The sequence below is a fragment of the Schistocerca cancellata genome, chromosome 7 (genome assembly GCF_023864275.1).
Source record: "Schistocerca cancellata isolate TAMUIC-IGC-003103 chromosome 7, iqSchCanc2.1, whole genome shotgun sequence".
NCBI classification, from domain to species: domain Eukaryota; kingdom Metazoa; phylum Arthropoda; class Insecta; order Orthoptera; family Acrididae; genus Schistocerca; species Schistocerca cancellata.
The window spans coordinates 556,832,755-556,859,284 of record NC_064632.1 but is presented as its reverse complement, the minus strand read 5'-3'; the positions used below and the strand labels follow the sequence as shown (position 1 = coordinate 556,859,284).

The following is a 26,530-nucleotide window of genomic DNA, read 5'->3' as shown; positions in this document are numbered from 1 at the left end:
GCTGTGACTGATACCCAGTAAAAATTTACCGACGCTTCCTCCGGCATAGGTGGTGAAACAACAGTCGGCCACTGAATCTATACACAGGCATACTGTACTCACATTTACTGGGTACACAGATCCCTAGCTTGTTTGAGAATGGGGTGCAAGCTCTAGGCTGTGAACAGCTTCCCTGTGACTGTGGAATCCTGCACAGACATTCTCATTCTGAGTGTCTCTGACCCTTTTACCGGAGGTTTCTGCAATTCTGACAAATGTGACCACACTGGCGACATAGACAGCACACAATTTCTGCACTTAATACAACTTTCTCTTCCTATCCTGATTGTGCCATTTAGCTCTGCTGATGTTAAAGCTTTGTGTAAATGTTTTGGGAATTCCAGTCACGTTTTTCGAGAAATTTTGACAGGACGACCATGTAAGAATGCATCTAGTGCCCTCTGCTCTGTCTCTTGCAGAATGGCTTTGTCATCATCTGTTAATTCATAAATATTAATGTTCAATTTTCTGATCCATCCAATAAAAATTTCAACACTCACCCTGTCTCTGTGCTATACCATTATGTGACTCCCAGTAGAACCTAGAGGTATTTTCCTCGTATATTGTTCTACTAATCCTTCTTATGTGTCCTGAAAAGACTGAGAATTTCACAATTTCTCATGGTACATTACATATATCATAGGATCTCCTTACTGCCTACACACACACACACACACACACACACACACACACACACAGGCATAGACATAGACACACACACATATATATATATTCTGTTTGCACATTTTAATCAAAACATACACTTCTGGAAATGGAAAAAAGAACACATTGACACCGGTATGTCAGACCCACCATACTTGCTCCGGACACTGCGAGAGGGCTGTACAAGCAATGATCACACGCACGGCACAGCGGACACACCAGGAACCGCGGTGTTGGCCGTCGAATGGCGCTAGCTGCGCAGCATTTGTGCACCGCCGCCGTCAGTGTCAGCCAGTTTGCCATGGCATACAGAGCTCCATCGCAGTCTTTAACACTGGTAGCATGCCGCGACAGCGTGGACGTGAACCGTATGTGCAGTTGACGGACTTTGAGCGAGGGCGTATAGTGGGCATGTGGGAGGCCGGGTGGACGTACCGCCGAATTGCTCAACACGTGGGGCGTGAGGTCTCCACAGTACATCGATGTTGTCGCCAGTGGTCGGCGGAAGGTGCACGTGCCCGTCGACCTGGGACCGGACCGCAGCGACGCACGGATGCACGCCAAGACTGTAGGATCCTACGCAGTGCCGTAGGGGACCGCACCGCCACTTCCCAACAAATTAGGGACACTGTTGCTCCTGGGGTATCAGCAAGGACCATTCGCAACCGTCTCCATGAAGCTGGGCTACGGTCCCGCACACCGTTAGGCCGTCTTCCGCTCACGCCCCAACATCGTGCAGCCCGCCTCAGTGGTGTCGCGACAGGCATGAATGGAGGGATGAATGGAGACGTGTTGTCTTCAGCGATGAGAGTCGCTTCTGCCTTGGTGCCAATGATGGTCGTATGCGTGTTTGGCGCCGTGCAGGTGAGCGCCACAATCAGGACTGCATATGACCGAGGCACACAGGGCCAACACCCGGCATCATGGTGTGGGGAACGATCTCCTACACTGGCCGTACACCACTGGTGATCGTCGAGGGGACACTGAATAGTGCACGGTACATCCAAACCGTCATCGAACCCATCGTTCTACCATTCCTAGACCGGCAAGGGAACTTGCTGTTCCAACAGGACAATGCACGTCCGCATGTATACCGTGCCACCCAACGTGCTCTAGAAGGTGTAAGTCAACTACCCTGGCCAGCAAGATCTCCGGATCTGTCCCCCATTGAGCATGTTTGGGACTGGATGAAGCGTTGTCTCATGTGGTCTGCATGTCCAGCACGAACGCTGGTCCAACTGAGGCGCCAGGTGGAAATGGCATGGCAAGCCGTTCCACAGGACTACATCCAGCATCTCTACGATCGTCTCCATGGGAGAATAGCAGCCTGCACTGCTGCGAAAGGTGGATATACACTGTACTAGTGCCGACATTGTGCATGCTCTGTTGCCTGTGTCTATGTGCCTGTGGTTCTGTCAGTGTGATCATGTGATGTATCTGACCCCAGAAATGTGTCAATAAAGTTTCCCCTTCCTGGGACAATGAATTCACGGTGTTCTTATTTCAATTTCCAGGAGTGTATATCATAGATACGATCTGTGGAACAACTAAATAACTAACTTACCAGCTGGTTCACAGCAAATAGTTTAATCTTTAAATGACTCATATTATACAGTATATCAGACATGTAAAAGTGACTTACAGTTACCACTAATAGACATCAGTGGGTACACACTGGATGAGACTCCAAGTGTGACATTCCTAGGCATTCAAATTGATAATAAACTGGAGTTGTATCAGAATAAGGAAAGTTGATGAAAAAGCTGATCTCTGCTTGCTTTGCATTTGGAAGTCTGTCTCACTGTGTTAGCCTGCAAATGGGATTGTTAGTGTACTTTCACTCAGTGCTGTCCCACGGTGTAATCTGAGGAAATGCAGCTAAGGTCAAAAAGATATTTTTTCCGCAGAAGCTTGCAGTATGGATATAATGTAGATTTGATAACTGGAGATTTTGAAGAAGTTTCTTCAAAGATCAAGGGACGCTTACACTTACGTGCCAATACATTTACCCCATAATGGTTTGTGGAAGATGATAAGAGTGAATTTAGGATGAACTATGAAACTTAGAGCCAGGATAACAGAAGTAAAAATAACTTCTTTGTAGACTGTGTGCTGCTTTCTATATTACAGTATAGAGTTTTATTTTTTGGTATGAATATCTATACCAGTCTTATGTATGGATTCTTCAATTATTCTCGGAAGAACAATTCCACGTTTAAGGTTGAATAACAAGTACACATTTTTTTCTATTGATTTTTCTTCACATCAAACTAGATTTTGACTAATTGGACCATTTTCAGAAAACAACTGATTATTGTGTGAAAGGAACACTAGTTGTTAGGTAACCAAACATGATAAAGATACAGTCCTCTTGCACAGAGCATTGTGCATCATACATACTTGTTTCTTAATGATGAAATTACATATTTTGTTCCACATCTATGTTTTGGTGAGTGGAGTGTTAGTACCCATTCTGTGACAAATCACATTTATGTTATAGCCCAAATTTTCCATATTAAGCTATGTAAATTGAGTTATATCCTTCAGCAAGAACTGATTAATTTGTAGTCACTGTCAAAGGACAATTAGCATGGTGTCTGTAGTGACCACACTGCCAGTTGGTCTAAAAAAGAAACCACACTGCCAGTTGGTCTAAAAAAGAAAGAAATTTTTGTGCTCTTCCCAGAAAAGAGGCTAGAAAGCAGAAAACATTATGAAAGTGCTGTGCATGATTTGAGTAGCAGAGAATTAAGATAAGATTCTGGCAAGGAAGATACACAAGGCAACTGGGCTTGGAAGAGCTTACCAACATAAGAAAAACAGGGAACGACGATGACTGATTATGGCAGTGTTTCCTAATTTATTAGGCCCACATTTATAATTATAGCAGTTATCACGTAAAACCCATTGCTTCATGGTACTATGGCCATCTTGATAATCTCTTCAAACTGTTGCTGGCAACTTATGCTGGGATTCAACTATTGCACAACTATCACCTTTCTTGGTTAGCATTAAGATACTACATTCTGTAAAAAGTCACTCATTTCCATAAGGCACTAAGCATACGAAACCTGTGAAGAAAGTGAAAACAGTTGGATTTCAATAATGCCTTCTCCACTTTATTTACATGTATGTGATACACTTTTTATAACTGTTAACATTTCAATTCATAATTGAATAAATACCGAAGTTCTTTATTAGAGTTTACAGAACAGCCCCAAAAATTTAAAAGTGTGCATTGTAAATGAGAATATAAAAGTAAAAAAAAAAGAAAAGAAAAAAAACTGAGCTACTGAGTTCAGTATGGAATCAGTATAATGAAATATGAAGAAGAATACAAATGGCAATTTAAAAGAGTTAATTGATACTAAGTTTTATAAGTATAATGGTTGGAGAAACTCTGCTCTTCAATCTCATTTCCTTGCTCATTATATTAAATAAACATACATTTCCTTTATGAGATGTTAAATATACATAACCTGGAACTGTTTAATGATATAGGGAATGTTTATTAATTGTATGGAAGGCACTGTTATTTCAATTCAGATTTTTTTTTTAGAAATGACACAATTTTATTTACAGAAATTAAAAGTTAACAATCCAAAAGCAATCACTTTCATAAAGATATCTGTTTAAACATTACTATGAAGTAGTCTTTTAGTAGTAAGTAAAATATTTTTAGTTTCATTCTATACACTCTGTATAAAAGTTTTATAAAAAAATTTGCAAGCACTTGTTCCTACTTGTCGATATATATTATAATTTGTGCAAAATGGCAAAAGACAATTCCATGTAGTGGCACAGTACTTTTCTTTAAATGTTTACAGTTTATCTTAATGATGGTGTTACATCGGAAGCCCAGTTGTTTTTTCAGAGAAAATATCTTAATTTATGAAATCTACATATGATTAGGCTTTAATATGATATTCCATAGATTCATACAATATCAGCAACATAATGAGTCTTTAGCTCTCATGGTTATTGTTGGATTCATTTTCAACATTTGAAATATCATCATCTGATGCAGAGCTGCCAACTCTTTCTTCAACCTCACCCATCAGAATTCTGTATTTTTTAGCTATTGCTTCCCAGTCTGTCACATTTTCTATCCGTGTGACATTGTTAAAGCTTAGCTGTGATCCCAGAGGGCTCAAGTGTACAACACTCAGAGCAACTGAATCTGAAATCAGATGAAAGACAGATAATTAGTGCTTCTTAGTGTAAATTATTTACACAGATTTCTCTTCTTCTTGTACAAAAAAATTATTAATACAGTACTTCACGTGAATTTCATGGTGTATAAATAGACTTGTGTGCATGAATCTTTACTGAATCAACCTATTTTCAGTTAATATACAGAGCTAAAATCAGCTCTTTTAATGTAGATACAAGCACAGTTCTAAAATCACAAAGTTACTGAAGTGTTTGAAAGCTGTCTGTATTATATGTTACATTAACATTAGATTGGTGCTTAAGTTCATACCACTTTTCCTTAAGTTTAATAAACACAACAATACACATAACAGAGACTTTAGTCATCAATAATATATTCTCCTTATGTTTACAACAGTATGCCAATGCTGGAGTAACTTTTTGATTCTGCAACTGTAGAAATCATGTGATTTTGAGGCAAAAAGCTCATTGAGTCATGTTCAAAGTGCATTTCCATTTGGAAAAGAAGTTCCTTGAAAGTTGTTTGACAGAGAGCGGAAAAGGTGAAAATCTGAGGGTGCAAGATCAGGCGAATAAAGTGGGTGCAGAATGACTTCCCACCCAGCTTCTGTATAGTGTTTTTTGTCAGTGTCACAGAATCCTATCTGCAACTCAGCATCTCCACTATACAGTGAGTAGCAACTATTCTTTCCGTAATACTGTAAATTCCATCCTGGATTTTCAACTGTTTGAGAACGCAGGTGGGCATCATCATGGAGTAGCATCACGTCACGCAGTCTTCTTCATCATTCTTGGATTGCATCTGCAAGACATTTCAGTCATTGACAATACATGTCAGAAGTGATGGTTACACCTGGGGGAAGCAATTCATAGTATACCACACTGTTACTATTCCACCAGATGCACAACATTATCTTTTGTGGATGCACACAGGTCTTTGTACGGAGAGTTGCTGCTTTGTTTGGGCTCAACCATTCCTTTCTTTTCCTTATGTCAGCATAAAAACAAGTTGGTGTTGTTCATGAGACAATTTATAACAAGCAAACAGATGCACATATGGCCATCTGCTGATATTTGTGATTTTGGCTTAGAGCATGCAGTACCCATACTCAAAGTTTTTGAAGCCATTGCACGAAAATGTCATTCGATGATAGAATGATCACAGTTCAGTTTTTTGCCAGTTCTTGAGTATGCTGACGTGGATCACTGTGTATTAATGCATTAAAATGATCTTCAATGAAACCCGAAGGTCTTCCTCAATGTGAACAGTCACTAATGTCAAAACAATCCTCCTTAAAATGAGAAAACCATTTTCTTGTTGTGCTCTACCCAGTGGCAGTACGTCCATACATGGTGCAAATGTTTCTGGCTGCCTATGCTGCTGTTACCCCTTTACTGAACTGAAACAGAAGAATATGTCAGAAATGTTCAGATATCTCCATTCAGCATGCCATTCTCTAGCATCCACAGCTCCACTCACTATCTCCATATCTCCACTTGGCATTCCATTTTATAGCATCTGCAGCCCCATTCACTATCTCCAAATGACAAAATGGACAATATGTAAACTCAGATAGCAACAATGAACTATAAATAAAAAACTGACGATCAATAAATAAACTAATAGCAACTGAAATACCAACACACTAAACAATAATGTTATGAACTTGTGCACCCACCTAATACAATTTGTAATAAGTTTCAAAAACAGAATTAAATCAATAAATATTGAAACATGAATTTAGATTGATTATTTACAAACAGTCTGCTTACAACAAAACTTCAATGTATCCATGTTACTGCCAACTGGAGAGTGTTAGTAACCAAGTGAAGTTTTTACTATTGCTTGGATTACTAATTTGTTATGAGGTGAGGCACTTGCTAAAATTTTTTTGTTCAAATTATATTGCTTTATGAAGTGTTAAGACATTTCTTCTCAGTAAGTGAAACTCTACAACAACGTCCAAAATAAGATAATTTTGTTTCATAAAGAGGTTGTTGAGAACACCTGAACCAAATACAGAAACATGTTCACTGGAAAATTTAAATACACATCCTTAATAAAACTCAGAAATATCTTAATAAATCATTGAAGTTAGATGGAAACATTAAAATATCTGCAGAATTTATCTGAACAAAACAGACTAATGAGCTGATAAAAAATAAGATATCAACTGGAGGTAAGTGTTGATTTACATTAATGTAAATGTATTATCTGTTTTTTTCTCTCTTGCATTTTAATAAATTTTGGAATGATTTTATAGTTTTCTCTCTGTTTTCAATTACTGTGCCATCAGCAACATTGTACCCAGGATCTCTGCTAGGGGAGCAATTTACATTAGTTTCATAGAAGGGAGGAGTAGAGGAATCAAAGTGCAATTTGACTCCACTCTCCATGATGGAGGTACTTAATTGTCCTCTCCAATAAATTATAGTTTGAATGCCACATGATGGTAAGAACTTAAATCACTTCACACAATTCTCTTTAAAAGGTACCATATTTGCCAATGAATGTAGAAATTATTTATTTTCTCTGTTGTAATTTCAGACTTATTGTCACCTGCAAGTAGTATACTGAAAGAGACTATGCATTTGCACATGTCAAACTTTAAAGATCTCCCAACTTGTATACAAATCATTGTCATATCTTAGGCTTTTAACAATGTAGAATCTTTGTTGGGATGTTTGTTAAAGATACTAAAATTTTTAAAAAGCTCAGAAGCAATGATGACATATGTATACATCAGAATATTTTTCAAAATTTAACATGTGCTAAAGAACAGGTTTTTTTTCCATATTCCTCTCAAATCTGCAATAGTGAAAATAAATAATTTCTATGGTCAGTGGCAACTATAATGTCTTTTAAAAAGTTTTACATAATTATGAACCCCAACCACAAGAAGTTAATCACACAACTCTATTTGTTCAATTCATCTAACCTGCTAATCGGAAAATTTAACCACACTTTGTGCACATCTCAACTTTACATTGAACGTGGGAGCTTCCTCACTGGACCTGTGAATACCCTGCACTTCTAATGTGGCACTGAATGTTGTGAACTTCTGTATCGACAGAATATATGAACTGTGTAGATTACTGGGCACTCAGACTTGGGTGAGGAAGTACAAAAACGTCTAAACTGTTCTGGTGTCCTCAAAATTGCATGAAACCCCACATAAAACTGTGTACATTCATTTGGTAAGCAGAACTTCAGGACATGCTGAGTGCATGATCTAGAGTCCCACTGATAAACCTTTTGGGTTGGTTTCATTCCACACCAAGTGGTACATGGCAGTGCTTTGTGTGGATACAAATGACCTTGGGAGTTAATGCCACAGTCTGAATATTACTTTCATGGTATGGCACAGAAATGACTGGTGCACTGATGGTTCTGAAAAGTTAAGAAACAGTATACCTGACGCACTGTGTAGGGTTGTCACTGTATAGCAAGTGCTTGGTGCTTCGGCACTGAGGTTGCATATGGGGTTGATTCTATACGTGCTAGCGTAATCCCCTCATGCTTTTGATACACATAGATTTAATCAGTCTATACAATATGCACCCACAATCTAGCAGAGATCACACAAATGCTATATAAAGTTGAAGCAGGCATGGCAGATCTCTCCCCCAGGATCTTTAGCTAAGCCAATGTGAGAAATTCAGCATCTTCAGAGAACTTGCCACAGGATTCCTTAGAAATGGAAAATGTTATGGCTTTGAGTCAAATATAAAGCACAGAAACCTCACTGGAACTTTAAGAGTTAGAATAATTTGCAGAATGGTTAGATTAAAAAGAGTCTCAAACAGCTGATATCAACAGACAATACTCTTATTTGTGAAAAAACTAAAACTGGTACATGTAGCCCTTTCCTTTAACCATTTCCTTGTGAGATACAACTGGTTTGTTGCTGTTACTGGATTTGAGGAGAAACAGAACACTGTAATATCATTCATTAATAAAATGAGTATTTTACAGGACTCTGAACTTACTGTGGGCATTATACTCAGTATTGATGGCAACAGCAAATTCAGATACACTTCAGATAATTACTTGACAGACACTATGCCCCTATCTGAGTCTCTAAGGCTGTACTTCACTAACTCAGTACCTCAGTACTCCTGGAACGAAAAGGATCGTCTAGATATCAACTGACAATGATCTGAACCCCTCTGGTGGAGCAGTCCTAGAATATTACTCATCCACATAGATGTATAAACCTTTTCTGTGCTTGGATGTTAAATATCCTTTTCAGGAATTTTTCCTTGAACAGTGGCTCTCTCTACATCTGTCTGTTTTGATAGCATTCTTTACAGCTTGCGTAACTTCCTTCTATTCATCAGTGCTGTTGTCTCCTCCTTGGTTTTCAGCTGGTAACTTCCCTGTTACATAGGATTTATTTGGCCAGATTTGAGAGTTTGTCTTTGGACATCATGATTTAGCTTGAAATGTTGCAGCACATACAGGTAGTATGACCATTTATTTTCCTCTGTTTTGGTGATGTGATAACCATGTAATTTAGAAATAATTTATCCAGATCTGTTTTGTTTAAAATATTCACATGACATCTGCATCCAAAACTGTACTCCGCAAACCACTATGAGGTGCATGGCAGGGGATACATCCCATTGCACCAGATATTAAGTTTCTTCCTGTTCCATTCATGTATGAGGCACAGGAAGAAAGATTGAATGCCTTTGTATGCTAGAGTAATCATTTAAAGCCAGTTCTTGAAACTTTGTTAATAGACTTTCTTGGGATAGTTTACATCTATCTTCAAGAGTCTTCCAGTTCAGTTCCTTCAGGACCTCTCTGACTTCTCCCACAGATTAAACAAACCTGTGAACATTCATGCTGCCCAACTGTGTGCATTCAATATGCCCTGTTAGTCATATCTGGTGCAGGTCCCACACACTTGAACAATATGCTAGAACTGGTCAGGCAAGTGATTCGTAAGCAATCTTCTTTGTAGATTGACTGCACTTCCCCAGTATTTTACCAATAAACTGAAGTCTACAACATGTTTTTCCAATGCTAAATCTATGTGATTATTTCATTGCATATCCCTAGAAATGGTTACACCCAGGTATTTGTATAAGTTGGCTGATTCCAACAGTAACTCATTGGTATTACAGTCATAGGATACTACACTTTTCGTTTTTTAAAGTGCAAAATTTTACATTTGTGAACATTTAAAGCAAGTTGCCAATCTCTGCACCACTTTGAAATCTTATCAAGATCTGACTGAATTTTTTGCAGCTTCTTTCAGATAGTACTTCAGGCTTTTTGTAGATGCTGCAGTTACCTATAATGATTTTATTATTGATATTGTCTGCCAGGTCATTAACAAACAACGTGAACAGCAAGGGTCCCACTGCACTTCCCTGAGGCACACACGAAGTTACTTCTACATCTGATGATGACTCTCCATCCAAGATAACGTGCTGCAACCTCCCTACCAAAAAGTCCTCAGTCCAGTCACAAATTTCACTTGATACCCCATACGATTGTACTTTTGACAATCAGCATAAGTATGGTAATGAGTCAAATGCTTTTCAGAAATCAAAACAATGATGAAAAGTTGTGATGCCATTGCAAGTGAGATAAGCTGCTCTGCATTCTTTTTTTCCTAAGGCCTTTGGGTTCACTGGTATCTTGGTAGCCCACATAAAAAGGCAGTAGCTGGAATTTTCTTGTTTTTGTTACATTTCTGGATACTTTGACTCTCAACCCAGGCTTTCTACCACCTGAGCACATAGTTACATGTATAACCTTTCCTGAATCACTTGTATTAACCTCTGTTTTACAGTTCTTTTACTGCAAACTTCTCTCTGTCAAAGTTGGCTCGAACTGAACAATAATCTGGAGTTAATGTCACATAAACCAATAATTTCTATTGTTGGTTCTGGTGAAAAGTGCTTCCCTACAGTTTATGTTCTTCTTCTTCTTCTTCTTCTTCTTTTTATTCCTCCTTCTCCTCTTTTTTATGCAGAAAATGCTGTCATAATATCACTGACAGTGATGCCCTACATTTTCATTGACATCCTGCATTGTTTGGCTGAACCATTTCAACAGATCATTCGAAATACTCATTATTAGCCACTATTTCTACAAACTGTCAGAATATCTACATTTAGGGATTGAAAACTTCTGTTAGCTAAATGGCAAGTGGCAGTATTTCTTATGTAGCTATTTGACAAGTATAATGTATTATAAATAAAACTTTCTATTAACAGGCGTAAAAATATTTTCTTTGAAAAATACCATTGTAATCCAGTAAATATTCAGCTACTAAAGCAGGTACACAGAAGCTATATAATGAAACTGAGGAGGCAGCTGCTTTTTACAAATTAAGAGCTTTTTTGTTGATTAACTTGATTAAATTTAGATGGCACAAGCATGAGTGGCATAAAGCAGCATAGTGATAACAGTATCGTTAATACAGCATACAGATTAAGTTTCTACAATGTCTTTGTCTTGTGTTGATGTATACCTTGACTCATTTCACATCCCTGAAGGTTCTTCTTCATGATGGGCTCTATGGAGCACAATGAATGAATGAATGATCCAGACCAGGAGACATTTACCCAAGGACTTTTATATGCAGATTTTTAATGTGATACTGTAATAACTTCCTTTTTTCAGATGATACTGTAATAACTAGATGATCACATCAGTCCTTTCCTAGTTAGAGGAGAGGGGCCAAAATTGTCACCCATCATCAGTTTGTAAGTTGTAGTGTTTGTCACATCTTGTTTGAAAGTTCTATTGTCCCTTAGCTGTATGAAGTCTCATGAGCCTTAGACAGAGTAGAAAAGGGCAATAACAGAACTCAGTATTTTTTTTAATCAGTTTTTGGGAATGTATTATCACAATTGTCATTCCACTGTCAAGATGACTATACAGTCATCTCGACAGTGGAATGACAATTATGGTGATACAAACATAAGAACAGTACAACACCCAGTCCCTGAGCGGAGAAAATCTCAGACCGACCTGGTATTTGAACCTGAGCCCCTTCGGTTAGCAATACACCATGCTGACTGCACAGCTACTGAGGTGGACTATTTTATTGTTTGATGTGAAGTCCAGCCCACCTTTTATCCATCAGTGAATAGTTCCAATGAGTATTCAGTTTTAAGCTGACAGTGAAATTGTCCACCACAGCTGGCATCACATCTCCCTCCTCCAGAGAGTTGCAGGAGGTGATGTCAGGAATCCTGATGACTTCTCACAATTGTGTTGAAGTAATGAAACAGTTGATTCAGTACAGAAATAATCACTACAATCTTGCCTGACTCTTGTAATAGTTTGCTGAACCATGGTCTTTGCAATCTAGATAGTTGCAGTGTTCACAGAGCAGCACATCCATCACTGCTTACTTAGCAACATTCCTCACTTTGCCAGGAAAGCGACTATCTTCAAAGCTGACTGCAATACTGTGGAATGATTGTATTAGAGGTATGCTGTACTGCATTTGCTATGTGGTCCACCAATTCCTGCAGGGAGTCATAATGTTCAAACACAGCCAATTGGCTCTACAGCCACCAGTTAACCATGCTGAGCATCCATTTTACCAAGTTTTTTTGAGGCGTAGCTCAATCCACTAGGTATATGCATCAGGAGCAAGAATACAAATCATCAAGCACTTTCCCATAGAAAAGTGTGTGCAAGAGCTTCACACCCTCATTTTATGTGCTGAAACACTCAACATTTTCAGATTTATGGTGCGTCAACAGCAGAGCAACTGATGAAGAATTCTTGATGTGAGAATGCAATTCCTGTTTATGGTGCTGCCTTGTTACATTTCTGATGTGACACTTGTTTGTCCTATGTAAATATTGTGTGGCAACATTGCTGCACACATTTGCACTTTTAGACAGAGGAATCCTGCCATAAAATATTCTTGCAAAGTAAGTAGGTAAGTTGAAATTTTTTCAGGCTCACTGTCAACATGATTTATCATTTTTTTGACATCACTTATTATTTCATCAGAGCATTCCTCTTACATTTCTTTGTTTCAGTATTTATAATATCCCAGTATGAGACAATATCTTTATTTTCAATGAGAGCATTTGGCTTTTCAATCACAACTGAGTACTCCTCTAATTCCTGCAATTTAAGAAACCATTCTGTGTATTTAGCTGTTGTCTCAGGATGCAGCACTGTGTTCTAAAATTACTTCAATAACTTTATGATCATAGTCTCAAATGTCTTCTTCATACAGAAGGGTGATGTGTTGCAAATGTTCTTCCCTTTTCATTAGAGTAAATATTTTTGATACACATATTTCCTGTTACTACTGACATTTAAATTCACTTCTACAGGGCACACTGCTTAAATCCGGATATACAAATTTTTTTTAAAGCCAATTTATTAAATTAAAATACAAATGAAAATGAAACTACTTTTAATGATATGAATACAATAGAGGGAAACATTCCACATGGGAAAAATATATCTAAACACAAAGATGCTGTAACTTACCAAACGAAAGTGTTGGTATGTTGATAGAGACAATAACAAACACAAACACACACACACACACAAATTTCAAGCTTTTGCAACCGACGGTTGCTTCATCAGGAAAGAGGGAAGGAGATGGAAAGATAAAAGGATGTGGATTTTAAGGGAGAGGGTAAGGAATCATTCCAATCCCGGGAGCAGAAAGACTTACCTTAGGGGGGAAAAGGGACAGGTGGACAGGTGCACACACACACACACACACACACACACACACACACACACACACACACAAGTTCCCATCTCCAGACCACCTACTCCAGTCATGTAACCCGGAAGGTGTACACGATGAAAGGCAGAGCCATGTGTGAAAGCACCCACATGATTTACCAACTGACCTGCCTACACTGTGAAGCTTTCTATGTGGGAATGACCAGCAACAAACTGTCCATTCACGTGAATGGACACAGGCAGAGAGTGTTTGTTGGTAATGAGGATCACCCTGTGGCTAAACATGCCTTGGTGCATGGCCAGCACATCTTGCACAGTGTTACACCATCCGGGTTATCTGGATACTTCCCACTAACACCAACCTCTCAGAACTCCGGAGATGGGAACTTGCTGTTCAATATATCCTCTCTTTCCGTTACCCACCAGGCCTCAACCTCCACTAGTTTCAAGTTGCTGCCGCTCATACCTCAACTGTCATTCAACAAAATCTTTGCCTCTGTACTTCCGCCTTGACTGACATCTCTGCCCAAACTCTTTGCCTTTACATATGTCTGCTTGTGTCTGTATATGTGCAGATGGATATGTGTGTGTGTGCGTGTGTGAGTGTATACCTGTCCCTTTTTCCCCCTAAGGTAAGTCTTTCCACTCCCGGGATTGGAATGACTCCTTACCCTCTCCCTTAAAACCCACATCCTTTCGTCTTTCCCTCTCCTTCCCTCTTTCCTGATGAAGCAACCGTCAGTTGCGAAAGCTTGAAATTTGTGTGTGTGTTATTGTCTCTATCAACATACCAATGCTTTCATTTGGTAAGTTACAGCATCTTTGTTTTTTGAAAATATTTTTACATATACATAGCGGTATCTATAAAGAGTAACATTACCATATGTAACCCCCTTCAACCTCTAATTTTGTCCTGAAGTGATTGCATGCACTCTTTAAAATATCACTGTCCATACTGGTGAATGCTGCTTCGATATTAGGGTACCTTGTCTTACTGGTAAGTCTTTCGACTGTGCTCCAAATGTAGTAGTCAATAGGGCCCAAATCCAGGCTATTTGGGGGCCAGAACTCCTTGAACAGAACATGTCAATGTTATCCGAGAGCCAGTTTTGGGCTAAATGGTTCATATGAGGTCCTCCTCTGCCATCCGACACATTGTTCGCTGGCTGACATTCAATACTGATGCCGATTTCCTAAGCGATTGCTCCAGGTTCTCCGAAATCAGCGCCTGAGTCTTTTCGATGACTGCTGCAATTCCTGACACATGTTTTGTCAAATGAGGTTTCCTAGCCAGATTAGCAGAACTTTCATCAGACTTCTCCAATGCATTATACTTGGCCAGAATATCATAAACAGTTGATCTGAGGTACCAGTAGAATTGAACTATTTCAGTGGACGAATGTCCAGTGCAAAGACTTTTGATAATCGTGGTTTTTCAGTTGTACTCCACACCTGTCGGTAACGTCTTGGCCATTTTGGGGTTCTGACTATTTACTAGATGCTTATGGCTTTCAAGAACACCTTCAGTGGAACTACGATATGGCAGGAAATTCAAATTGAAATTTGTCCAGATTTAGGTGTTACACCCTGTATACTGCTCTAGGGCAGTAGGATGTCAAGCTCTCTTAGGAAGCAGGGAGTAAGTTTCTACCAGTTGGCTAGCTGACACAGCAGACAGCTTTTGACTGGGAGAATTATAATCCATTTTCATCTCATAAGCACCTACACAATTAAAAGTTAGTCAGCATCTTGCACATCTGTGCAACTCTAAAACAACTCAGTTGTGCTAGTTCCCTTGAGATTACCCACTAGTGACTATTTCACCTCAACACCCCATTAATGAAAGTACTCTTCAAGATCAAGGTTTGTACCCTCTTGACAATTGGAGCATTTAAATTAGAATCTCCACTCCTCATTATAGACATTCCACCAACATGCTATACAGTAGTGGCTGAATCATGACTGGATTCTATTGTAACAAAAGACTGGGGACATTTTCCAGCCCCCTGCCCAGGAACTTTACATGCATCAAATCTGTATTCAGTCCAAGACTGGCCACTACCTAAGTGGCAACAGGAACAAATTAAAAACTATGTCCAAACTGTTCTTTTAATATAACAGTGAAAACTGAGTATAGGAATTAAAACACAGATCAATAGCAAAGTTGAAATAATTACTCTTGCAAAATGATGATACATTACACCTATTGGCCACCACATTTCATGATTAGTTCCTAAATACTAAGAGAAAACATTGCACCTACTAATTAACAACCAAATGCAGATATACTACATTTATTCCAGCAGTAATTACAGTGCTCTGCAAAACTTAAGAATGAGATAGGTAAAGTAACATAACATATTAACAACTTGGTGGAAACGAATGACAGTGTGGGAGCATGTTGCCAGAGGTCTCCCAGTCATGCACGTAAAGCTGGATGTCACTTGATGTGAGGTCAGATTATTATACTGCCAAATAGAGATGGCCACACAACACAAGGTAGTTGAAGGAACAGAAGAAGTCAGTGCATGCCAATCAGTGAGAGGTCACGATGCACTGTAGTAGTGTTCTTTACTATAGCATAGCCCAGAGACAACAGTTGGACAACTTTACGTGAGCAGAATCATCAGAAAGCTGGAAGAAGGATGCAGTGAGATGTATGTAGCCCATGGCTTTGGTATTGCTCACAAAACTGTTTCATGTGCATGGGGAGTGTTCCAAACCACAGCCACTGCTGCCCAAAGGAGAGGAGGTGGTTGACCTTGATCAACAGTGGCAGCATGACAACAACATTATGCAACAAGCTAGAATGACCATCAGACAGTGGGTGCAATTGTAGTTACATTTAACAGGACTGCAAGAAATGCGATGTCATGCTTCATGCTTCACATTGGCACAGTGACTGCATGGGGAATAGTCTTTTTGCCAGATGACCAGTACATTGTGTTCCATAATCACCCTCACATCAGCAGCAGCGTTTGTGGTAGTGTCGTGAGGATGGGAACTGGAACAATGAGGAGTGGGCTTGTGTGATCTTCTCAGACTGGAGCAGATTCTGTTTGAGTAGTGATTCTAAACATACCCTCATATGATGAGAGGTGGGAACACGTAATGCACAAAAAAACATAGTCTGGTGTAGGAAGGCATAATGTTACATGGGTGCACTGACCTCTAAATCTTTGAACACACTAATGCACCTGTCAACATTATTGTGACACTGTACTCCTTCCCTGTGTGTCTTTCCAGGGTTGCATTTGACCCTGACTTTGTTTTTATGGCTAACAATAAGAACAGTTGTTGAACTGGTCTGTACATCCCATGACCTAAATTCCACTGAGCACATGTGGAAGGCATTAGGGAGATGTTTTGCAGAATGTCCACATGCACCAATGACCAGCCAGCAGTTGTTAACCTTGGTGATGGAGGAATGCAATGCCCTACCACAAGAACCTCTTACCAACTTTATGGCCAGCATGGGAGCATGTTGCACAGCATGCACTACTGTCCATAGTGATCACACATCCTATTCAGAAACATGTCTGGCGTTTTGTAATACCTAGTGCACAATCACAAATCACGGTGACTTCTGTGTAACTATTTTCTTTGAATATAAGGTCATATGTGTTCACCTTATTGTGCATTTCTTTCACTTGCCTTCTGTACTATATTGTGGCAGTTCTTTCCATGCACGGTCCAAGTTTCACTGAGCTATGTTACTTGGCAGTGACACAACATGTGACAGTTACATTTGTCCTGTATGTACATTAGGCCATGTTATATACTAGACATCAACTCTCTTTCAATTGTTTTCTTGTATGTTTACACTGTAGACAGTGCCTCCTCTCTCTGCCATCCAAAAAACTGCCAGGTGCAAAGCACAAGCGGCCCCTTCACAGCAGATGGAGACACTCAATGGCTGTTGTGCTTTGCCGATGACCTGTGTCTGTGCTTCGTTCATCATTTCTGCACAGGTCAACATAAGTGTGTACCACAGTTACCATGTTCACTATCTACTGCATAAAATATGTCTTCCACTTTCACAAGCATCTTTTGTTGAACTAAGAGAATAATATTGGAGCATGTTACCCCTGAGAATCTTAAATTACACAACCCCACTCAGCAGCAGCTCCTTCAAACTGTGCAAGTGGCCACAGCCCACCAACATTCCCATGGCCTAAGCGTCCACCAGCTCCCCTGCCTGACTGTTACATTCCCACTCCCTTACCCTCTTCATTTTCCCTTGCCATCCCCTAACCAGCCAGCTGACCACAAATACTCAATGTTGGTATGGCATAAGGTGTGAATTTGGTGCCCGTGTGTGAGAGAGTGTTAGAGGGTTTGGTCTTATACTAAGAAAATTATAGCACATAAATGGACTGTTTATGCTTTCTGATTGTAAAAAAATCTTTATTCTGTAACTGTGCACACTAAATAACATGAATACTAGTATTAAAATTAGAACTGCAGTAACTTAAGGTAAAATTGCATCCATTTACGATATAAAAAGAGGGAGCATCTCTAAGTCATTAATAAAGACTTGAAAACAAATGACATTTTCATACATAAATCATTCGTATCATATCCTTGAAGGACCTCATCATTAATGGGATCTACAGTTTAGAGTGTGTATGTGTGTGTGTGTGTGTGTGTGTGTGTGTGTGTGTGTGTGTGTTCGTGTGCGCGTTTATGAGAGAGAGAGAGAGAGAGAGAGAGGGAGGAGGAGCAAGCGAGAGCAAGAGAGGGAGAGAGAGAGAGAGAGCGCGTTTATGAGAGAGAGAGAGAGAGAGAGAGAGAGAGAGAGAGAATGAGGGGGGGGAGGAATGAAGGGAGGATCTTTGTTCCCTTCTGTACCTAACTTCCCTTGGTCTACCCTGTTCTCTGTTCTTTCTTGCAAGGTGCATGTGATACCCAAGTGTGAGAATAGATAAGTTCATCAATAATAGTTTAAGGAATTGAATGACAATAATGGTTGTGCTACAATAATAGTGGAATATGTGAATTGATAGATATCTGATATTTTAGCTCCATCAATTTGTGATATTGTATTCCATGTAATTTCTCTCTCTGTTTCTCTCTGTGTCCCTGGCAGCCAGTAACAATAGTGGTGATGAGTGTGTGTGTTCCATTTGTGTGAATATCTGTGTGTGTGTATGTTGTCTAATTCAAAAGAAGACCTGTTGGCCAAAAACTTACTTATTTAGTGGTCTTTTTGTTATGCTTGTCTGCGACTCAACACCACCCCTATATGGTGTATAATAGTGTCGTTATTCCCCCTCATCTGGATTGACTTGGAATTGTTGATTTTTTTTACAATAACATCTAAACTAGCATCAAGAAACAATGACTTGCATAAAAAAGAAAATACTTTTGGTATGCCTGGTAAGACTTTCATACCTTTAGGAGCAACTTGGCCTTTCTTAACTTTTGCTAGCCATTTTGCTCCCATTTTTGATCTTGCACTGGCTCTAGACCTCTGGAGACCCATCATTTGCACCAGACTGGGTCTCTTACGTTTTGTCACTGAAAAGTTCAAGGTAACCATGTTATTGTAACTTTATGTTTAAAATAATTATATCATTAATGTAACTGTGCAGCTAGTTTTTAAATCTACAAATATGACATAACATTTTAATAGTTCATACCAACTTTCCTTTTATATAAGCTAGCTACAACAACTTTTTATTTTCAGAAGCCTTCATTTTAGTTCTAGAGCTGTTTTTTTAAAATTTTGTTACAGTATTGGTAAATTTAATTCATATACTCTAATAAAAGTGATACATTTGTTAAGAAATGAGTATGCATAAGCTATTGATTTTTATTCACATGCAAAGGATGTACTTGAAAACTTGCTTTTAGGTGTAGCATGTAATATACTGCTGTAGAAAACTACTAGCAGATCAGATTACATGTATGACTCTTACAACATAACAGTATAACAACTTACTCTTCTGCTTGCATAAACGAAGGAAGTAAAGAAGCCATGACGTAATGAGATTTAATGGTGACGGAGTGGTTGTAGTACGATGCATATTGCGAATTAGCTTTGCTAAACCATATTTCCACTCAATATCTGACTGTGCTTGGATACGCTGGTATGTGTCACTCATCATAGCAATAAGCAGATTTATCAATACAACAACAGACACCAGCATGTACACCATGAACATGCCCTTAAAGAGAGCATTCGTCCAATCTGGCTGAGTCTTGTTAGTATGTTTTCTGACATTTTCAACAGTTGTCATCCCAAATACAGCAAAAAACAGCAATTCAAATGCTTCCAGTGGTGTGAGATAAACTGAAATAGGCACAAAAAAAGGCAAGTCAGTTTTCAGAATGTAGTGGTCATTTTGGTAGCAGCAACATTTTTCAATGGTACCACTTTAAACAAAAGGTTTACTCTAATGATTTTATGTTATAAATATAAAGTTAAAAATATCATTTTATTTTAATCTGAAATAATGTAATACTTAAACATTTCTGTGAAAATCAAAATATATGTCATAAAAAATTTCAAAGAAAAATATTTTAAAATCTGTGTAGTGGAAAAGACAAAGTCTTTAAAAGAAACTAATTCAATGAAACTTCCTGGCAGATTGAAACTGTGCAAAAAGTGAAAGATTCATTCTGCAAACTCTTTCACTACTGATAACTTTGCAAAACCAGAACAGCATGCCGCTGATACAGTATTATGTTTGTTAAAGATTCATAGAGCCAATTGTTGTATACTAGGAAAAGGAAATTAATCAAAAAATGCAAAAAATTAGATTTAGAAACACTGTTGATGCAAGATTGAAATGAGGGTATTAGAGATTAGGGAAAAATAAGAAAATGTGGTATGGTAAGTACGGAAAAATGCTTAAGGTGAACAGAGGGGGAAGAAAGAGGATGGGGCCAAACTGTAAATGGAAAAGAGCAAAAAGTAAACAGGAAAGGATGACGGATTACTAAACGGGAAGGAGGAGGGAAAAAATTAAATAAATAAAAAAATAAATAAATAAAAAATAAAAAAATAAAAAAATAGATCATTGTTCTGAGCATCTTTTCTCCAGAGAGCACCTGTTCTCCACAAGAATTTATAACATTTGGTTGATGAATAAAGTAATTCAGTACAAACATTTGTATTTCTGTAGAAAGAAAGGCCAAGTTCTTATTTTTTAACTTACTTATGAGGTAACAGAAAGTGATGTCAGCAAAAACATCAAAAAATTCAATATGTAGAAATGCTTTTTAGTCATACAGTGTACAAACATGGGAACAATATCTAAACATTCAGTTTATAAGGTAAGAATGATGTTGATTTCCCAAAAATCATTCAAGGTATACCCAGTATGGAAGTCCTATTTTTTTGAAATTTAAAAAAAAAATAAGTTATCTTTTTCAGATATTTACATCAGTGAAAAGCTGAACACAAATGTGCAGTTCAGACTACAACAATGCTGTAGCTAAAACAAGAAAGCAGTTCTGCAAATGTTTGAAGCTGTATATTCATTATAATATTATGTGACTACAAGGAGAGGAAAGGGTGATCATAAAGTAGTAACAAAAGCAGTAAATGAAAACTGAATCTATGAAGTAAGTGTTCTTCAAAATTAAATTACAATACAATATCAACAGAAAAAACTTCCACTTTTGTAGCAGGCAAAGGCAAGGATAAATAAAATGCAGCTTCCCTAATCTGGAAAAAGAGAAAAAATGGTTGCAAAGAATTAGAATCATTCAACAACTACATAAGAACGTCATCCAGGGATCCCAGATCAAAGGAGACAAAGTATGAAACAATGGAAGAGACTCCCAAACTATACTTCAATTAAAGTAATTTGGTGACTGACATTTCAGTATGTCAACTGGCAGGGGCCAACCACAAGCCAATAACAGATCTTTCTCAAATTCAAAGCACCCCATGTGTTGCCTGTTCTGAAGGTAGATGCAGGGCTCATCAAGTGTGGCCAGTCGCACGCTGGCAACACTGCCCTTCCATTGCAATCTGTTAACTGATAGTTACTTTATTTGAACTATAATCATATTTACAATTGAATTAAATTAACTGAAATGAAATGGAAGAGCCTCCTGTGGTCTTACATATTACTCCGGCAGAGTGATGTATAACACTGCACCTACCTAGCAGACAAATGATGATGGAAATCTTTTAAAAATATAACTGTTTAGTTGAAACTTTTTGGAGTTTTTGTTAAGCGTATTTGCATGTAATGAGATGTTCCTTATGGTGCAAAGTCTCATTTGTAATTTAATGTATTGTATTATGTATATAAACCGGGGACCTAGAAACAATGGAGAGGCTGCGTCCCACCACAGCCCTCAGTGGTTCACAACCCCACAACAGGCCCACAGCAGTCCACCCACCCCACTGCCGCCCCACACCGAACCCAGGGTTATTGTGCGGTTTGGGCCCCAGTGGACCTGCCCCAGGAATGTCTCATACCAGACGAGTGGAACCCCAAATGTTTGTGTGTAGAGTAATTATGGTGTACGCATACGTGAAGACAGAGTTCGTGGCTCAAATTTAATGTATGTTATGAAACAATGTATGAAAATTGTTAAAGAAAAAAGTCTTGTTATTTATTGATAAGAGCTCCATATATGTAGAAGAATTTCAATTCCAGTCTTAAGCAAGCCTGCAACATCTGCTACAATGACTGATCATACTGCACCACCATAGTCATATATAAATATATTTCAGGTGCGGAAACTGATAACCATGAGAAGATAAACTCAAACCTGAGCTCATATACATGTGGATCATTGCTCTCTCCATTTATACTTTGATTAAAACGTACAGTGCATTCAAAAAGAAGAGAGCTGGAGACTGTAAATGGCTGAAAATATCATTGTGTCATTCCCTGAAGAAGAGGGTGCTGTCCCAATTAGAGTGCTGACGTTCCAAACTCACCACTAAAGGACATGAGCACATACCTCCATGATGACAGAGTGAGTGTACACATGTGTCAATGTCCATTGCTTCACAGTTGTGCTGAAAGCAGTGAAAAGGAGACTTCAAAAGGAGACCAATGAGGTATAATTTACTTCCTGACAGCAGAAGGAACGTGCGGAATGAAGATTCATCAAAAAATGGCATGTGTGTAGAGAGAGCACTGCATGTCTTTTGCAATGGTCAGGGTGCGGCACAAATGATTGAGGGAATGACAGATGGCATTGGTTGATTATATTCAGTCTGGAATGCCATGCCACTTTGCTGGTGCCTTTGTCCAGCAGGTGAATGCCCTCATTATTCCAGAAAAGTGAATTACAGTAGCAGCCAATGCATCAGAGGTTGGATCAAGCATCAGAAGTGTTCATGCCTCCTTAAATACAGATTGAAATTTCAAAAAGTCTTCAGCTATCAGAGGAAGCATATTGAATGGGACTCTCTCTTGAACATCTGCAGCACTGTGCCTAGGAAGAGAATGAGTTCTGGTCTTGAGTGGTCACTGGAGATGAGATGTGGAGTCACTTTGAGTCTGAGTCAAAATGATAAAGTCTCCAGTTGTAGCAGGCAAACTCACTGCTACCCAAAAACTTCAAGACCATGCACACAAGGGTGAGAAAGGATACGCTCACCTCCTTCGCTGACTAAAAGGGTCCCCTTTGTATCAACTTGCTGCACCATAGGAAAATGGCGAAAGTGCAGTTTACACATAAACCTTGACCACTCTTCACAAAGCAATCAACTCAAAACAATCAGGGCAGCTCACCAGTGCAGTCATTCTGTACTGTGAAAATGAAAGGGCTTCATATAGATAACACTGTCACGGAGATATTGCAGACATTCAAAAGCGAGGTCCTCAGTCACCCTCAATAGAGTCCACAACACCTGTCTTTCTGTGATTATGTCATTTTTGGTGGGCTAAAGAAGATTGTGTACTACAATAAATTTCTTCATGATGTGACCACAGTGGCTCAGCCCCTTCATGCTCTCTCATGTAAGGGTTTTACACTAGTCACCTGCCTGTGAGTGTGCTTTCATCCTATTGAAGTCAAAATTACATTCAGCACCTTGCTTAATTACCTCCCAGGAGCCATTCTCAAGCACAAATACATGGATGGTTAACATGCTGTTGTGTACACTTCCAAAACCCTGAATCAGGCACAACAGCACTACTCCCAGATAGAAAAGGAAGCCCTTGCTATTGGGTACCCACTCAAAAAATTTCATGTTTTCATCTACTGTTCTAAATTTCATTTCATTACTGACCATAAATGTCTGGTTTCTCTTTCTCATCCCTTGGCATCTCTTTGAGACAAAGCGGCCGATCGCCTGCAACGCTGGGCTCTTATTTCTGTTGTGCTATAACTACAAGACTGGCTCCCTCCCCACAGCACAATATGCTAATGCCGGTCCTCTTTCTCAGTTGCTGACTGGTCCTGATCTTGCATTTGATCAGGATAAACTTTGTGTTTCCATTTAGACATCGAAGCTGAAACACTGTTGATGGTTTTCCCATTACCAATTTTCAAATGTCAGCAGCTGTCACAGCCAATCCTGTCTTGCATCATGTTGTTCACTTTGTCTGCCTTGGCTTGCCAGATAAACCACTGGGCCAGGTGTCAGATCCTTTGTGTAATTATTATGTTCTCCAATACTGCTGCTCAGTTCTTGATGTGTGCTATTGTTGGATACTAAAGAGTCCACTGCCAGTGTTGTGGTCCTGTCTGCACTGTGGCAGGATGTTATGCACCTTCCTCACCTGGATTACTGAGGTATTTCTCATACAAAGTTGCTAGCCCACTGGCACATTTTGGTGGTATTGACAATGAAATCAGGTGTGCGTTGTCAGTCTGCTTGCAGTGCGCTACCCATCGGGTAGCACCATGAGCCTCTCTTTGCCCATGGCCTGTACCCCCAGCACCCTTCAGAGTGTATTAATGCTGATTTTGTGCATCCATCCCTTAACTCCTTCTGGATTGTACTAGTTGATGGTTTCTCAAATTTTCCTTATGTGGTTTGTTGCCCATCAACAACCACTGTGTCTACAGACATGGGCCTCACAAAGATTTTTTCTTTGGTAAGATTACCATACATGCTTGTGACAGACAACAGCCTGCAATTTGTGTCTCAAGATTTCGAAGATTTTTGTTCAAAGAGTGGCTTTTGGCATGTTACAGCCCATTCATTTCATCCTCAGTCAAATGATGAGGTGGAATGACTAAAAACTCAAATGAAAAAATATGTCACCTAGTCTTCTTCTGAGGAAACCCTTGATAGGTTCTTGAGCTCCTAAAGGTTCACTATCATTGGCGACCATAGCCCGGTGGAACTGCTTCGTGGCTGCCAGCCCCGTATGCTGCTTTATCTGCTCCGGCCAACTCCTGGCTACCCGCCAGAGTCCACCTCGCATGAGTTCCATTTGGGCTCCACTATCTGAGCCTGCAGGTTTTGCCAGCGCCCTAAGTGGATACCAGTGGTCATCCATCATTGCAGAGGTCCCTGACTCTGTGTCATGTGCACCTCTAATGGCTTGTGTCCTGACACTATGACCAGTTCCTCCCACATGTGACTGACTATGTGCCAAAGACCCCAACACTCCTGTGGCTGCCTCCATCATCCGCGCTGACCCTCACAGTGTGGTCTATGCCCCCTTCAGCTCCTGTGCCCTTCTTCGATCTGGGTGCTGCTGCCAGGCAGAGCAATTAGTGCCAGGTCGTCTCCATCTCCCCAGCTCATGTTGCCACCACTTCTGCCACCACTGCCTCTGTTGCTGAGTACCAGATGTGAACATGGATATGGAGCCTCCATCACCGGTGCGCCCTTATGGTCTCTCACGCCTGTGATGAATGTGCCATTTTGGACTGTATTCTCCTTTGACAGCATGACAAGTGTTCCAGTAGTTTGCCCCATCTGATGAAGACATGGGCATCTCCACAGTGAACAGTTTTCCCCAAAGGGGGGAAGGAGTGGTTTAACCATATACAGTAAGTGCTCGTGATTAAACAGCGTGTGCATGCACAGCTGACTTAACTTGCCAGAGATGGTGCAGCAAGTACTGTGCCACATGCAAACAGCTGTACATAAGCCGGTGTGCTGGGCCACAATAATATGCACACGATGTATGTTTAAGTTTCAGTATGGCACAAAGTTATTTCTCACAACATATTCAGTACATTGCTGGTTCAGATTTCTGAGTAGTTTTTCAGGGATCTAATTTCATATTGTTGCATCTTCATTGATTTCACTCCCACTGATACCATTTGTTTCATTTCAATGAATTTAAGTCAATCCTTATACATCCCTTTGGCTGACAAAGCCGCCACCCACCAAATCCAGTCACTCCAGTGGTGCTCCCCCACATACCATTTGGAAGGACCTCTGGTTGTAGCCCTCATGACTTACAGGAAGGAACATTAATGCCAATGATAGTGTGACTTAAGCATGGAGGTTTGCTTAGGCAGTCCAATAGCCTAGCCAGCTGCTCACAATAAGCAGATGTTCTGGGTTTGTGAAGTGGTTTGGTACAAGTTTTCATTTTTCACAGTGTATTCATCACATTGCAGGTTTCCCATTTTTGAACAATCATTATGATTTCATTTCATATTATTGCATTCTTTCAGGAGTGCTAGTTCTGCAAGGTTCGCAGGAGAGCTTCTGTAAAGTTTGGAAGGTAGGAGACAAGGTACTGGCAGAAGTAAAGCTGTGAGGACGGCGCATGAGTCATGCTTGGGTAGCTCAGCCGGTAGAGCACTTGCCCGTGAAAGGCAAAGGTGCCGAGTTCGAGTCTCGGTCCGGCACACAGTTTTAATCTGCCAGGAAGTTTCATCACAGAACCTGTCTGGCCTGAACTACACCCTCCACACATTGTAGGTTAAAAGCCTCATGGGAACCTCTGCACTTAACACCTTGCATCATTTGAAAAAATGGCATACTCACAACTTGTCAAAGTACACTATGTGCATGCAGTCAGTTACTCTCCAGTTTTTGTATTGCGTGGCCTACTGAAGACACGAATCTTT

At 39.6% G+C, this 26,530-nt stretch overlaps 1 protein-coding gene across 1 annotated transcript in view; it reads right to left on the bottom strand.

Moving 5' to 3' along the window:
• Positions 1–4,389: 4,389 nt before the first annotated feature.
• Positions 4,390–26,530, bottom strand: part of LOC126092900 (ankyrin-3) — a 345,337-nt gene continuing 323,196 nt past the window's right edge. The window contains exons 20-22 of the mRNA XM_049908630.1: positions 19,512–19,862; positions 18,962–19,087; positions 4,390–4,882 (exon numbers count right to left, since the gene is read on the bottom strand). Coding sequence (XP_049764587.1) covers positions 4,668–4,882; positions 18,962–19,087; positions 19,512–19,862 — 692 coding nt within the window. The 3' untranslated portion in view covers positions 4,390–4,667. The remainder of the gene's footprint in view (positions 4,883–18,961; positions 19,088–19,511; positions 19,863–26,530) is intronic.